At 35.5% G+C, this 17,284-nt stretch overlaps 1 protein-coding gene across 1 annotated transcript; it reads left to right on the top strand.

Annotated features, from left to right (window-relative positions):
- Window positions 1-344: 344 nt before the first annotated feature.
- On the top strand, window positions 345-1,580 carry LOC127097016 (universal stress protein A-like protein). The gene is made up of 4 exons (XM_051035534.1): window positions 345-679; window positions 769-872; window positions 1,076-1,194; window positions 1,315-1,580. Exons 1-4 carry the CDS (start codon window positions 445-447, stop codon window positions 1,412-1,414), a joined length of 558 nt encoding a protein of 185 aa, XP_050891491.1. The 5' UTR covers window positions 345-444; the 3' UTR covers window positions 1,415-1,580.
- Window positions 1,581-17,284: the final 15,704 nt, after the last annotated feature.

Below are 17,284 nucleotides of genomic sequence, written 5' to 3'. Positions count from 1 at the left end.
CTTTTTAAGGAAATATTTTTTATTTTATTAATAAAAAATCATTTTTGTATCCATATAAATTTGAGTATATTTTAATTTTATGAAAAATAATAATTTGAGAAGGCTGTGTCATTCAAATTATATTTTTCAAAAGAACATATTATTTTATAATTTATATTTATATTTGTTATTTTGTGCATGAAACCAAAGAGTAATATAATACATATGCAGAGGCTTACACGTATCCACTAATCATTCAAACATGGTAGAGCTGATTCTGACAAGTGTTAAATCCAGCTCAATCCAAGATACTATGTCTCAAAGAAAATATATAACTTATCTTTCAATAAAATAATTTTTTAATTCAAAAAAAAACTTTTGGAATTATTCTCTTTTAATTGTTATGCACTCACCTACTCACTTTAAATTTACTCCATTGTTTCCATTCTAGCAAAGGAAGGGGTGATGGAGGAGTTAGGTGGAGGTGCAGAAGAGAAGAGGATGAAGATGAAAGTGATGGTAGCAATAGACGATAGTGATGGAAGCTTGTATGCTCTTAAATGGGTACTTGAAAACCTCTTCAATGTTATGACTAGTATGGAAGATGCAACAAGTTCTGAAAATGAGGGAATGGTTTTTCTTGTTCATGTTGAACCAACTTTTCAAAACTATGTGCATGCTATTGGACCAGCTGGTGCCGGTTCGTATCCTTTGCTAATAAAATTCATGTTTGATTCTATGTAATGCAATTTTTTAAGGTTTGCTTTTGATGTGTTCATTTTTCAACAGCTTTTTATCCAGCATCTGTAGTTGTGGATTCGGTGAAGAAAGCTCAACAAGAAAAATCTGTAGCTATTCTTTCAAAGGCTTTGCAAATGTGCAAGGATAAGCTGGTAAATTTATATTCATTTAGGGTGACAAAATGGGTTCCGGCCGTCAAGTCATGCATATTTGATTTCTCCGAACTTTTTTTTTTAAAGTGTACCAAAATTTTATTTTTGTTTTCAATCACTAATATCAATTGAGGTTTATCAAGTGTCCACCGCCAATCACGACTTTATCAAATAACTTTAATATTGTATTAATGGAATTGTAGGTAAAAGCAGAAAGTGTAATTCTAAATCGAGACCCAAGGGAAATGATTTGTCAAGCTGCAGAACAAATGCAAGTTGATCTTTTAATCATGGGTAGTCGTGGACTTGGCACAATCAAAAGGTCACTGTACTATTTTTTTTTTTATAATTATTTTCAATCCGTTTTTTTCTAATATTGTAGTACTAATAAATTGGTGATGTTGAAATTGAAGGAATAAACTTGTGTTAATTTTGGTTTCAGAGCATTTCTTGGAAGTGTAAGCGACTATTGTGCGCATCATGCAAAAGCACCTATTCTGATTGTGAAACCACAAGAGGAGCAACATAAGAGCCACTCATAGTTTTATGTTTAAACATGTCTTTCAATGGATAGCAAGATTTGTGCTATCTTTTAATTTCCATTCCGTAAAGAAGACTAGGTTGGTAATTTTCTGCACTTTTTTTTTTAACTAATGACGAATTACTAAGAAAGAAACCCATGTACTTATGTAAATGTGTTTTTCGGTATGTTGACGTGTCAATACCTAAATGGACAAATTTAGTTTTTATATTTAGGGAAGTCAAAATGAACTATCTAACTTGATTGATCTATCAAGTGATTGATCACCGGTAAACCCTTTTTTTATACACACGCCATTAAAAAAAATTAAAAATCAAGGGTTTAGATGATTTTTAAAAAAAGAATGCATGTTTATTTTTTCACACAATCCCTACTTCACCCTCTTGTGATATTAATTGGTGGGACATATTTAAATACGAAAAACGCCGCCCCATAATAAAAGTTATGTGAAAGATTGGATTTTTTCAACAAACATAAAAAAAATCTCTCATTTAAACAATAATTAAATATACTAATAATATATGTGCAAGGTTCATAGACGCAAATTTAGGATATAAATTCAGTATTAATATTGAATATGAACATAAATTTAGGATAGAAATTTATTATTAGTATTAAATATGAATATTTAAGAGATTCGGGATCAGAATCTGATTTTAAAGACTAGACTATGAAGAAAGTTAACCTTTGAGATATATATTTTGAAGGTTCAAACTCTGGAGAAGGTTAACTTTCTCTGAAGCTTTAAGACTTTGAAATCAGTTAACGCAAGGATCAAAAAGATTTTGATAGGTCATTATCAGATTTTGGGGTTAATCGATGTAAAAATCGTGAAGACTCTAATAGGTCACTATTAGACAGAGAGGGCATTGTGAAGATTTAAACAAAAAATTACACAGACATCTGGGATGTAACGGATAATTCTTTTTGAAATAAAGAGATTCCAAATATCTTTTCAAAGACATTAATCATATCTAATAACATTCCAACGATTATGATTAAACTTCTCCAAAACTCACTTGTGCTAACTCTTCTCTTCAACGACTCTTTTTATGTTTCTCTATATAAGGAGCTGAAGATTTGAAGAAAGACAACCAATCCTTGACAATAAATAGAGATGTTGCTCTCTCAAACAAAAAGCACAAGTTTAACTTAGAATTTCTTATCCTTTGTATATTCTTAGAAATTCATAAGTTTTAAGAGTCTTCTTAAGTTGTATTTTGTTTACACCTTTGTGTATATTAAGTATAATATTTAAACAATCTTTTAAATTAGATTATAAGAAGTCTCTTGCTTATGTGCTTGAGCATCTGATGTCGCTTGTTGTGTACTTGAGCATCAAATGCCTCTTATTAGTGTGTTTGAACATTGAAAATCTTTTACTTATGTGCTTGAGCATTTGTAATCAGTTGTGATTATACTGAAATTCCTTAGAAATACAAGGGGACTGAACTTCTCTCATTTTGTGGGAGGAACCAGGATAAATCTGTTTGTGTATCTCTTTCTTTCACTCTTTAACTTTGAACTTGTTTTTATCCGCTACAAAAACTTAACTCAGTATCAGATTTTAGACGTTAAGTTCAGAATCTGATAAGAGATTTTTAGAAGAAAATAAAGAAAAAGCTAACACAATTCAACCCATTCTTCTTGTATTTTTCTCACCTTCAGTTGGAATCAAAGCAAAGTCTGTGCTATAAACAATTAACATTTGTACAAAAGAGATCCTAAGAGAAAAATATGTTTGTTGCGTCTGATAACTCGGTGTTCCTGGTGGTTATGTTGTTTACAGTGATGTGAAATATGATTATAGTGCTTCCGAGAGAAAAAACTATACTACAAAATATCAAACCTTCAGTGGAGATTCCACTGAGTTTGAATGGAGAAAAAGCAAGATGTGCACTCACATAATAAGCATTGATGATGAGTTATGGGATATTCTTGGAGATTGTATTGATATTGTAGTTGATGTAGTTGGAATGATTATTGGTAGAAAAAACCTCACGCCTGCTCAAAAGAAGATCTATAGAGAACATCATAGAATGTTCTACCTCATTCTGAGTATCTTAAAATAACCAATAAGTCTACTGCAAAAACCATTTTGAATCCTTGGTTTCTACCTATGAAGGCAATCAGTAGGTGAAAGAGGCAAAGATTAACATTTTGGTCTAACAGTATGAACTGTTCATAATGAAAAAAGATGAAGATATTGAAACTATGTTCTCAAGGTTTCAAGTTATGATATATGGACTTCAAGTTCTTAACAGAAGTTATACAACTTTTTATCTTGTCAAGAAGATTCTTAGGAGTCTTCCTGACAACCATCCAAAAAGACAAGGACTTGAATAAAATAAGTCTTGAAAGCTTGATAAGCAATCTCCAAAGTCATGATATTGAGCTCATACGAGATGAACCTGCAAATAAATCCAAGTTTCACACCTTTAAAGTTGTTGGTAAATCGGTTAAGTCTCATAAATTGTAGGAACCATAAGAATTTTCTTATGCAGAAGGTTCTATAGAAGGTTCGGATGATGAAGAGATGGCATTTATAATCAAAAGGTTTCAGTATCTGGCTAAGAATAACAAAAGGTTCTCATGCAGAAGTAGTGGATTCAGAGGATCAAGTTCCAGAGACAAGAAAGATGATCATAAGGGATGCTTCAACGATAAGAATCCTGTTCACTTTATGTGGAAGTTCCTTTGCTCTTACTGAAAGGTTTTTGTGAAAGTTCCTTTGGTCACTTTTTGAAAGGTATTTCTTATTTTCATCAATTTGGATGTAGATGTTACATCTTAAAACAACAAAGTCTATCTAAATAAATTTAATGTTAGACATCAAAAGGGTATCTTCTTTGGATACTCTGAACGCTCAAAGTTATACATACAGTATAATTCTGAAACCAAAGTGGTTGAAGAGTCAACACACATTAAATTTGATGACAAAGAGTCTGACAATAAAAAGTCATACCTAGTTGAATTTTTTTTAGATACTCAAATATCTTAAGACACTTCAGAAGATGGTGGTTCAGAAGCTACCAAGCCTTTAGAAGCACAATATCCAAAAGATGGAGGCCTAGAAGCCGATCCAACTTCTGAAGCTCATCTAGAGGAAGAATCCTCTAAAGAATCTCATGATGTCTTACAAGAAGCAACACAATCCAATAAGACTTTTAAGTATAAGTCTTCACATACATAAGAGCTAATAATTGGAAATAAAGATAGTCCTCTAAAGACAAGTTCTACATTCAAAGAAGAACATTCAATGTTAAGAATCATCTATATGATTGAATCTACTTCTGTTGATGAAGCACTATCTGAAGCTAGCGGAAATACACCCGAACGTATCGCACGCTCGAACATACAATAGAGTCGCCATCGAACTTTATTTATCCTCAAAGGGAAGGGAAAATATCGATAAAACCCGGGGGAAAGAGATATGCTAGGTAAGGAAGTCGGTTATGCAAAGGGAAGGTATTAGCACCCCAAACATCCATGGTACTCCATGGGAACCATTTTGATTGTTCTCACTCGAATAGGTGTGATAACTAAAGATTACTAGCAAAAGAAGGGGAAAAGGAAAAGAAATAGATAAAGTGCTCGGTGAGGATAAGGGCCCTCATGCCTATGTATCCTCATAGTGCAATGAGGAATTCAGAGCTCCGTAGTTCGAATAACTATTAATGGGAGATGAAAAGAAATGTGATCAAAGTATGGTTTGAACCAAAGAATTGTATGATTTAAACTCCAACGAGGGGTGAAAACATGAACCCAAGAGTAAATAGGTATGAACCAACAAGTGAGGGCCTACAACACAGTATCACTGTATTGAGTCAACCAAGAAGGAGAGGAATCAGATGTTTGGGTTACGGGCCAAACAACTCTTGATTCATAAGGAGGTACAAGATGGAGCACAAAGGTATAGTGTATTTGGCTCAAAGAGTAGGTATATCACATGGAGTGAATGAAGGTAGATTATGAATGTAGGTAGTGATTAATATTCCATGGAGATGAATGAGAGGAATGCCCTAAGGCAGGAGTAATAAATAAGTATGCTCGCGGAGGATTCGAACCCTCGTGCCTACGTATTCTCATCGTGCAATGAGAAAATTAGAGCAATCGTAGTTCAACCTACTATGGCTGAAAGCAAAGAGAGATTCGATAGGATTGCCCAGAGGCAAGGTAGATTGCTTAACAAGCAAGGTCGTGGTACTAACCAAAGATGGTGATCATCCACAAGGACAAGCGAGATATTTCCAGAGTCTTAACTCCATAGGGCAAGATAGATGAATGCAATAGTTTGAACTAAATGCAAGGCAAGGAACAAATTTCCAGAGTATGAATTTGAAGGGGCAAAGGAGATATAATGTCAAGGTTTGAACTTGGAGTCAATGTCGAAGGCTGCAAGAGTTTGAAATCCATGGGCAAGGTGTTTAAGCATGCCATAGTCTGAACTATAAGGCAAAGGAACTGATTTGAATGCTAGAGTTTGAACTCCATCAGGGTGGAAGAGTATGGTTCCAAAGTACGAACTGTATGTGCAATGCAAGAGGTAGCCAGAGTCTGAACTCCAAGGGTTGGATAAATGAATTCCAATGTCTGAAATGTAAGGCAGAAAAATATGTCAAAGTATGAATTGTATAGAGAAAATCAAGATAGCCAGAGTCTGAACTCAATAGGGAGAGAATGCAAAGATCTGTATCTTATGGGCAAAGAATAAAGCCAGAGTCTGAACTTCATGGGCTAAAGGGGTTTGCCAAGGTATGCACCTTGAGGGCAAGAAGCAAAATCATAGTATGAACTCCATGGGCTAAAATAAGTCACCAAGGTTTGCACCTTAAAGTGATAAAGCCAGAGTATGAACTCCATGGGCTAAAGGAGGTTGCCAAGGTCTGCACCTTGAGGGAAAGCAATAAAGTAAATCATAGTCTAAACTGATAGGCAGTGCTTGAAGCTATTGATTGAGAAATGGATATGTGACCCTTAGATAACAATCCCAAGAGATGCATGAACTGGATGAGGATTGAATGATTGATCTTTAAAGTAGAATAGATTGATAAATGAGATAGGAATAGATAAGGTAGATTGATAAATAAGATAGCTCGCGAAGAATCTGGATTCTCCTGCCTACGTATCCTTATAGTTCAATAAGGAAATTAGAGCTTTCGTAGTTCAACCCACTAGGGCTGAAAGCAAAGGTGATTGGAGGCGAAAGAATGTGATTGAATGATTAAATGAAAGAGTGGAATAAACTTGATAGTTACTTGATAAGAATCAGACTAAAGTTTATGAGTAACGGTGGATACGATAAGCAACGAGCCAAATGTCTCGCACCCAAAGATATCCAGAATGAGTGTAGGAAAGCTCCAGTCTCATTCCTTCTTTACTACTTAAGGCTCGTGGCATGTAAGTCTCGTCTTAACTTTCAAGTGGAGGAGAATATTTGTTGTTGTTTCTTGTGTCGATGAAGACCTTATCAATCGTTCGATTCGAATTGCACTAAAGTCTATTAATAGAGGTGAATACGATGAGCGTTGGGTCATTCATCCCATACCCAAAGAAATTCAGAATGGGGGTAGGAATTCTCCAGTCCCACTCCTTCTCTATTGCTTAACGCTCGTGTCGTGCAACTTGATTCGGGATTGATAAGTTGTTGATGTAGTCCTTGCTTGTTGCATGATGCTTTATGAAGAGTGAGACTTGTCAATCGTATGATTCGAATTGTGCTAAAGTCTATGAATAAAGGTGAATACGATGAGCGTTGGGTCATTCTTCCCATACCCAAAGATACCCATAATGGGGGTAGGAATTCTCCAGTCTCATTCCTTCTCTATTACTTAAGGATCATGCCACACAATTCCAACTTTGATTTAACAAGCTTTTGCAGTTTCACCTTTGAAGTACTTGTATAATCCGCTGATTGGTATGACTAAGGATGCCTTGATCGAGAATCTGACTTGAGGCTTCGAGCTCCACAGCTTAAAAGAAAAAATCTCATTCAGTGACCAAGGGTCTTTTGGTCACTCAATTTAGACTGTGGGATTATACAGGTTCAAAGGATTTAATTAATCAAAATGGCTTTTGATCAATTTGAATTGTGGGTTTGATTTGGTTTGAAAACTAGGTTAGCACCTAATCTAATGGTCAGAATTGAATTAGACTATCCTAAGGGGTTATGCCATAGTTGATTACAAATTATATGTTATAAAAATACTAAGGGAGCATGTTAATTTTTAAGACTTTTGGATTAAAATTCTATGTTAATTTTGTTGGAGAATTGCCATCCAAGGCGCAGCGGAATTTAAAAATTTCTCCATTTAGTGATCCTTACGAATGGGCATGATCAGTGATAGAATCGTTACCTCTTGTGGCGATTCAAACCTTTGGTGCAGATCTCTGATAATGATCAAAATCTTTGATACAGATCCACGGGGCGATCACGAACGTTGAACGATGACAACGTCTCTACTCAGTCCACACGAACGGATTCCTTCAATCGCAGTGCTAGCTGTTATGAATGAAGGCTTTGAGTGAGAGAGAGATACGAAATTCCAACTCTTCAGTTGTGTTGTATTCCCATACAAAGCTTCTGCACAAGAGCTCTATTTATAGAACCACTTGTGTGGGCTTCAAGCCAAAAAGCCCACTTAAATGTATTTTGGCCCATATCTCATAATATGCCAAAATCACTTAAGTATTTGGTACCTTACCATACTTCGTATTCTTCTTAAGTACACCGTACCTTACGATGTTCCTTAATTATTCTATCTCTCATCAATCCGTCCTTTGTGTGTGACCCTATAGGTTTTCGCGATGTTGGCAATTATATTAAATCACGCATTTAACATAATAAACAGTGAGCGGTATCTAGCAACACATCACTGCTACCCAAGTCACGAAAATGTCATGTGATCTGACAAAACCTCTTGTGATAATAATTATGTGTATAATTACCCCTTTGCCCTCATGTCTATATTGAACACAAGGTATAGACCGTGTCACCCTTGTCCAGTTCAATATTGGGCCCATAGACATTTATCCTGTTACGCAGGATTGGCAAATTCCATCTAGGACACTCATGTCCCTCAGCATGCTTCGTGGAGTACCCATCAATTGTCTTTATGGTTATCCAGTTACGGACAACGTTGGATCAGCAATAAAGCACTCGACTCTACATCTAGGATCCATAGTGGTTTCAGGTCGAAGAGTGGTATACACTATTATCACCATGAGAATAACTTATGACACTTTGCATAACTTTCTATATAGTATTCTCATAGCGGGTCAATCCGGTATAAATATTACTCCTAATATTCATACCTATGTTTAAGACTTGATAACTCTTTATCCATGATCCATGAGATGTGATCATCAGTCTACAAACATAATAGTCTTAATGCTTTAATGTTATCCCACTTCACACTAAAGCTCGACTACGGATACTTTAAGAATAGTGTCCTTATGTTTAATGTGTTCTCATGATTAAGTCACACTTAATACATTAAACGGACTATCTATTCCAGGGACTTTATTAATCAACCATAATAAAGAAAATGCCTTTTTATTATTAATAAATAATTCGATACAAGTACCAAAAGTATTGGCCTCTAGGGCTTACACCAACAAAATTCTATTCTTAAAGGAGCATGTGATTATAGGAAAAAATGTCCAAAATTGCCCCTAAAGGGTAAAATGGTCTTTTGACAAATTTATGGTTATTGAATCAAGAATTCCAATTATGAAAATTCTAGTTAAGCTCGATTAAATTCTAAACTACTCTATTGCTAAAAATGCTATTAGGTGTTAAAATCTTCCAATTTCTAAAACTATTAATATTCCTAAAAATTCTTATTCAAATTTAAATCAAGAGTTTTAACAAACCTAACAATATTGCTAATATTTTGGCAATCCTAATTAACTCCTAATTGGTCTAATTAAGCTAAATTGTAACAATCAAAATTATCTAATTAACAAAACTAAATAACAAACAAAAAACAAAGAAAAGAGAATGGGCTTTTGCATAACAGGGGGTGCAGGCCCGGTTTGGGTGTGTGCTGGAAAAAGAGGGCAAGATAGGGTACAAATGCATGGGCTTCAGTTGCCAAAGCCCAATGTTGAACATGTTCTTTTCAGCCAGGGGGTGCAGTAGAGAAATTGGAGTGAGAGGGTACTGCATTGGGCTTGGAATAAACCAAGACCAAATAGAATTAAGCCCAATTGACTTGGAAAAAACCAGCATAATTTTGAATACGCATCCGTGCTCTTCCCGGAAACCCAGACCACCGGCGCTGGAACTCCACCATGGGTCACCGCACCGGAAATCGCTTTCGGCTGCGGTGGCCGCCAGAAATGGATAGTGGAACCACCTCCATCTTCGTCTCGATCTCCTGAACAAGAATCTAACATCCAACTTCTCTAACTTCTGCCCTAGATCCATAACTGAAACCAAATCCTTAAGAACCCCTAAAAGATCAAATCTAGAATACACCTCCATGAATAAGATTCGAGGTTCCTCATGATAGGGGTTTGCAACAACATGGTGCAAGGTTCAGCATAGCAACCAAAATGCAATGAAATGATGAAAATGGACCTACGTCCGAAGTTGAGACTTGCTCCGGCGAGTGTTGATCGGAGAAGATGAAGACGGAAAATCACTTGTACAAACAGGTACAGTATTGCCTTTACTTCCTTCCGATTTACTTTTTTTCCAATTCTTCTTCTTCAAAAATTATGTAGTGTGATGAGGTTAAGCTCTCTCTTCTTGAAGCTTCAATGTGAAGCTTCAATGGAGTTTTAGAAATTGAGCTTTGAGTGTAAGAGGGAGAGGATTCAGAGAGAATGATTGCAGAGGATTGAAGGTGATGATTGCCAAAAGGCGAGGTCCCTGAAATGATGATGAAGATGTAGATTTATAGTGATTAGGCTTGAGATTAATATGGCTTGGAGTTAGTTATTGTCAGGTTAGGAGTCAGCTTAGGAGTTAGTTGGGGTGAACTCAGTGAGTTTAGTTGGTTAACTCACTGAGTTGGAAGTTAGTTGGTTGGATTGGTTAATTGGTTAATTGGTTAGTTTTGAGTGATTCCAATAGTGATTGGTTATAACAGGTTGACCTTAAGTGGATTTGGCTTTGAAGTTTTGTTTATGGCCTGTTATTCAATTGGCTCTGGTGTGGATGACTTGCAGCTGTAGGTAAATGACAATTCAAGTGTGATGCTATGACATGTTGAACCTTCTGTGAGCCAAACTCTGTTATGGGTTCTGCTACTCCTTTGTTTTGCTATACATTGCCAACTGATAGTTGTTTGTGAATTTTGTTGCACTTGTTTGCCGCAGATTTACTGTATTCACCATGTACTTGGTTGAAGCTTTATTTGAAGTTTCGTCGAGTGCTTATACCGAGAACTGTCGTGACATGAATGAGGTTCTGCAGGATGCTTCAGCTGACTCATGGTCTTTTTCTGGTGTTTATGCAGGTGTGCATTTGTCTTGAATTGCAAGCCTTAGCTATCTTCAATGATGGGGGTTCATGTTTCGATCTAGTGGTTCAATTCTCACAGCAGTGCAAAAATTCCTGTAAAATAAGCTATGAGTCGACTCAAACATGGAATGAGTCGACTCAAACAAAGTTTATTCCAGGGTTGAGTCGACCTATGTCTCGACCTGTTCGGACCCGCATCAAAATGGTTCAAAGAAAAATAGGACATAAGTCGACGAAAAGGGCGGACGAGTCGACTCATTCAAGTTTTCTAGAATTGAGTCGACTTGGGAGTCATCCTATTTGGACCCGAAGGGACAAAGTTCAAGAAAAAAAAGGGAATGAGTCGATGTAAGGAATGGATGAGTCGACTCACTCTAGTTTCCCATAATTAAGTCGACTTGTTTGGACCCGAAGGTTTTGCTTCGAGTCATGAGTCAAGTCACAGAGCTGAAACTTCCAAAAATGAGTTTTTTGCAATGTATTATGACATTTACTTGCATATTTTGTATGTAATGGATATTTTAAGGATGAAAATGAAAGGAATTGGCCAATTGAATGAAAATACATGAATATGTCACTTGAAATGGATTAAATTTTAGGCTTCTATGATCATGATGAATGGAAGTTATGAGACCAAGGACTTGGGTTATGACTAATAGACTCAAGCACCAATGATGGTGTCATACCCTAAATTTTACCCTGAGTTTTCACTTGTATCCTTATAGTAAAATTAATCCATTTTGTGACGCATTTCATAAGTTAAAAGCATTTATCAGAGTTTAGATGAAAAGTCATGAATTCTGGCATTTTATCTGGTCTTGATGACACTCATTCAGTCATTTGTTGATTAAGAAATAAAAAAAAACTTGATTTCTCAAATCTCCATGCATCATTCATTATGTTGCATCTTATTTCAGAGGTTCAGAAGATGATAATCAAAAGTGTTGTCATCGTCTGAATCTTTATAGGTTTTGTTTGTGTTTGAGAATCAGCAGTAAATGGTCCAAGAGCAATTCATTTGCATCTGGTTATTTGTTCACGATTATTCAGTCATGAATTCAATGCATTTAAAAGTTGTTTGCATTTTATACTTGTCACAACATGCATTTTGTTTCACATAACACTTAAAAGTTGTTATTCCTTTATTTTTTATTTTTTAGTCAAAATAATTATTTAAATTAACTAGGATTAATGAGTAATTAATTTGAATTTATTGAAAATGATAGATTTGTATCTTATTCTTTTTTAACTAACATATTTCAATACCAAAAAAAAAGGGGAAATGAAATAGAAAATAAGATAATTTGGTTGATAGTAGAATTCTACCTCTATTCACACGTGATATTGCATTCACATCATCATATTTCATGCTATTGATGTACTTAATTTTTCTTTTTCTGCTACTTGGATTGACATAACTTTTTCTTGAGCCCCATAACCTGACCTACTCACTGCATCTCTCAAGTCAACCTCACAACAACTTGGAAGAGCACTAAAACCAACCCACACGTTATCTCTCTCTCATATTTTTCAGGCGGAAAACTCCCTCCCTCTGAATAAAAAACAAGGTGTCTCACACACACCTATGATATATCTCTCTTTGTTGGTAATATAAAGAAAAAGCTGGATTCATACCTCACTTTCTCTCTCAAATGAAAAGTAAAAATAGAAATCAAGAAAAATGAGGTTTTCATTCTACTGAAAATGCAGCACAATAACACATCACTTTCCTCTCTTTTTCATGACAGTAAACCGCAAACACACTCCATTTAAAATACACCATCATCCCTCTCATCCAACATTCATTCACTTACCGTAATAAACACACATACAATACTATGAATTTACTTGAAAAACCAACATAATCCTCATTTTCTTGTAATTACCATACAGTGACCTTTCGCAAGCATCCATCGCCGTTTCAAAGCAGCGACACTTCAAAAACTACAACCTCCATAACCGTAACTTATTTCAAACTCTCTCTAACAACAACATCAAGCCCAATCATCAAATAACAACGAGTAGTAAGGAAAAAGAGTACAAACAACATGCATGAGCCACACAAAAAAAGAGAAGAAGATTCGAGTCATAATCGAAACAACCGTGAGTTTGAAACCATCGCTCACCGCTGAACCGTATATCACTCTGACCACCATTCTGAAACTGAAACGAATCACATTCCACACGCCCCCACCGTGTCTCGTGCAGCTGCCGTCGTGCACCCCTCAATTGCATCACCGACATCATCCATTTGGAGGTTTGGATCGCTAATACTCTTTTTACCCTTTTTAAATTTTGTTTCTTTGAATGAGAAAGGAGGGTTAGTGTTGATTTTGAAAAGATAAAGAACATTGAGTGAAGAAGAAAGGTTCTCCTTTTATTTTTGTTTCAATTTTGTATGAGAGAGAGGACAGTTATTGAGTTATAGATTCTTGTTTATACAGCTTGTTAGGATGATAAACATGTTTTAATTTTCAATTTTTGTCTACATGTGAAACCATAATGAAAACATAGACAAAAAAATAAGCATGTGTGTTATATCATGTTATATTAAATGTCCACTAAATATACTTGCTTCTTTAATATTATAATTGTGTTACTTGGCATAAAATTGTCTACTTATGTGAAAATATGATTCATATATCTAAATTGGATTATACAGAGTTTTTTTTAATCATTTAAATATATAATAAACTTAAAAAGTTGAATAAAAATATTTAAAATTACAATTAATCTAGAACACAGAAACATTATCATTTTTTTTAGTATTGTACGTGATGTTTGTATTCAAGGCTTTTCATACATTGTTGATTTTGTTTCATATATTTTTATTATCTTTTATAACAATTTTTTACTAGTTTATTTAAAATCTAGAAAAAGTGTGCACGTGATTGATATATTGGTTGAAGTTTCTCTTTAGCTTTCTTGTGCAACATATGGAATTCTTTTTTAAAATGGACAAAAGTTCAATAATTTTTATTAATTGTTTATTTCAACTTTTTTTTTAGGTTATGATTCTAATTGAAACTTATACCTATCATAAAAAGCACCTCTTATGCTTATAAAATAATTAGGACCTTGATTAAGGAAAATTATTCAAAATTGATTTACTTTAAATTTTAAATAATATCTTAAATCTAGGATTAGAACCTTATTTAGGTGTTGGGTCAAATATCATGCCGTTTTTTTTTCACTAATAAAAGTTAATTAATAAGATTATTTATCTTTTCTCAATAAAAATGGAAGAAACTGATTAAGTTTAGACTTTCTCTGTTTCGAATGTTAGGATACTGCTGTAGAGCTCAATGTTCAAACATTCATCTTCCATATTAACATACAGTAATTACCAGAATTAAGTCATTTCTCTTATAGAAGAAAAAGATTGATTGGGTATCGACCTTCTCTTTCCCGATTATTTGGACACTGTTGTAGAGCTCTATGTCTGATTAATCGTCTTCCGTTAATGAACTTTGACATAATTTGCCACACATTTTCACAACAAACTTTTGGATGAAAAGAGAGTGATTGGGCTTAGGCCTCTTCCTTTTCGGGCATTCCAGTAGAGCTCCCTGCTTGGATGCCTGTCTCCGCTTAAAATCAACTCAAACTCATCAAACTTATTTTCCGCCCTCGTGCGACCCCGAAAACATTTTCAAAAAAGAGTATGTAACATCTATTTTGATGCGAAACAAACAAAGACTTCAGCCTCCAAGAGTGAGCAGCAAGTAAAGGTTTAATCGCTCAAATGTGATCCAAGCACCACTCTCTTTAAAAGCAATCCATCTAGTAGTTCTCTTTAGGTAGAACTACGTATGCCTTGAGTTCTTCATAGCACCTGGAGATACGTAGGAGCAGGATTGCGAAATCTTGTCAAGCACATTAATATTAAAAAACCTTAAGTCTTTCCTTTTTTTCTTTCTCTTTTCTCACTCGATAAGTAGAAGTTCACAAACGGTATCACGCTAACACTCTAACACAAAACTAACTAAATGGGTCCCATCGAGTACGATGGATGCGAGGGGTGCTAATACCTTCCCCTTGCATAACCGACTCCCGAACCCGATTTGGTTGCGACGACCATTTCTTTTTTATTTTTGTGGGTTTTATCGATATTTCCCCTTTCCCTCTTTGGGAATAAATAAAGTTCGGTGGCGACTCTGTTTTGTTTATATTTCGAGTGTTCCTTACGCTCAGGTATTTTTCGCACCGCGACAGCTGGCGACTCTGCTGGGGACAGATATGATCTCTTATGCGAGTCCACCTTAGTTTAGTTTATTTTGTGCTTGAGTGTTCCTTTTATGTATTTATTTACTTCTTATTTGTTCTATCTATATATGCCTTTATTATCTGTATTTTCAATTGCTGTATTATTAATATATGGTATCATTGGAACTTTCTGGACTATTGGCATTTGTGTGAGGAAAAGCTTTATACCCGAGCTATGAGGAAAACTTAAGTTAGGATGGTGGTTGTGTAGTATTGACCTGCAAGACATCAGACTCGTTAGGTTGATGCGAGAACCCCACTCATATGAGATCACTTGAAAGTATTAGTGTCTTACGATTAGTCGTTTTTGTAACACCCTTCTAAAATACCCCAAATATTTAATTAAAATAACAATATATCAATCAGAGTAAATATGCAATTAAGGGTGTCACACAATCATTTCACACCATTCACCATAATAACTGTCATGCTCTTTTATTAATTCAAAACATAAAGCATTTGCACAATACGCAGCGGATAGAAATCAAATCAATCATGCAAAACATGTAACACATTACATGTAAAATTATTCAACAAGGTAAAACATCCCGTCCCGATGTTACATCTATCAGAGCATGACCCACTAAGGAGACTACACTAGACTCCAAGCACTAGCTTCTACTCAATCACTGCTCGTTACCTGAAAAATAGTTGTAAGGGTGAGTTCCTCAATCGATATAAAAAGCATTATAAAATATCATGTAATGCTAAGTAAATAACACATTAATCACCCTAATCATATCACACATTCGATAACGGCACATCAATTCAAATATCATACTCAATACCAACACAATTCATACTCATACTCAATGCCAACACAAACACACGTATAATATTGGAATACATCCATTCATATTATACACCATACATACATTATGCAATGAGACTCCATGCATGCGGTACCGACTATTCGTGAACATACAGTTCAACCTCACCGATCAAATCCAGATACGGCTACCAAGCCCACTAGTCCCACTCATTTGAGACCTAGTGACTCACTCACTAATTCCTCACCATGGGAATTAGCTACCACCCCAAGGGCCATGCTATGCACGCTAATTCACCTAGCATGCAAACATCAACAACAGTCCATAATGACTAACTCACTAATTCCTCACCATGGGAATTAGCTACCACCATAAAGGCCACAATATGCATGCTAAATCACCTAGCAATGCAAAATCATCAACAATAATCCACAATGGACATATGCTCACACTCTAAGCCATAAACAGTCCATTCACAATTGCATACATAACATATACATTCACAGCATTATGCATACCATCATACATCATCAACACATGTATCAAAACATCATATCATGTCAAATAATTAATCACAGTATTAGCACACTCCACTAATACCTATACTGCTCAAAACAGCGGGAATTAATCCCTATTACATCATACGCCAATATAGGCCAAACACCAATTATGCACACATTATTCAAATATTAATTTTTCACTTTTCCAACAGTGTTAACCGGTTAACACCCTGGGTTAACCGGTTAACGCAACACAGAACACGCTTTCTGGCAAAACTCAACAGTGTTAACCGGTTAACACCCTGGGTTAACCGGTTAACGCAGACAGAACAGCAATATTTTCACAACTCACAACAGTGTTAACCGGTTAACGCCCTGGGTTAACCGGTTAACGCCCTGGGTTAACCGGTTAACGCAAGCAAAACAGCAATAGTTCACAAATCCTAACAGTGTTAACCGGTTAACACCCTGGGTTAACCGGTTAACGCAAGACAGAAAGCTGTTCCTGCGCTAACACGAAGCAGAATGCAGAATTCTCCGCATTTTCCGCCGTTGGAGGACTTCCGGACCTCCGATTCAGATTCCGTAAAAAGCTATACGTTCGGGAAATCACAACTCACACAAATACAGATTCAATTACAGCTTTAACACAACTTATCCAACATAATTTTTCAGCATTCAACATCCCAATTAGGGTCAATTCAACGGTTTATCACTACCCATTACATGTTAACCCATAATACCCATTAAACGACGATAAACCCCCCTTACCTGAGTTAATCCGGCGAATCTTTAAGCTTCAAACTTTTCTCTTCTCCCACCTTCTTCCTCTTGCTCTGTCTCTTTGCCCTTTTCCTCTTTTC

The sequence above is a fragment of the Lathyrus oleraceus genome, chromosome 6 (genome assembly GCF_024323335.1).
Source record: "Lathyrus oleraceus cultivar Zhongwan6 chromosome 6, CAAS_Psat_ZW6_1.0, whole genome shotgun sequence".
In the NCBI taxonomy this organism is placed as follows: Eukaryota; Viridiplantae; Streptophyta; class Magnoliopsida; order Fabales; family Fabaceae; genus Lathyrus; species Lathyrus oleraceus.
Note: the sequence above shows the minus strand (reverse complement) of the source record. Positions and strands in the feature narration are given on the sequence as shown.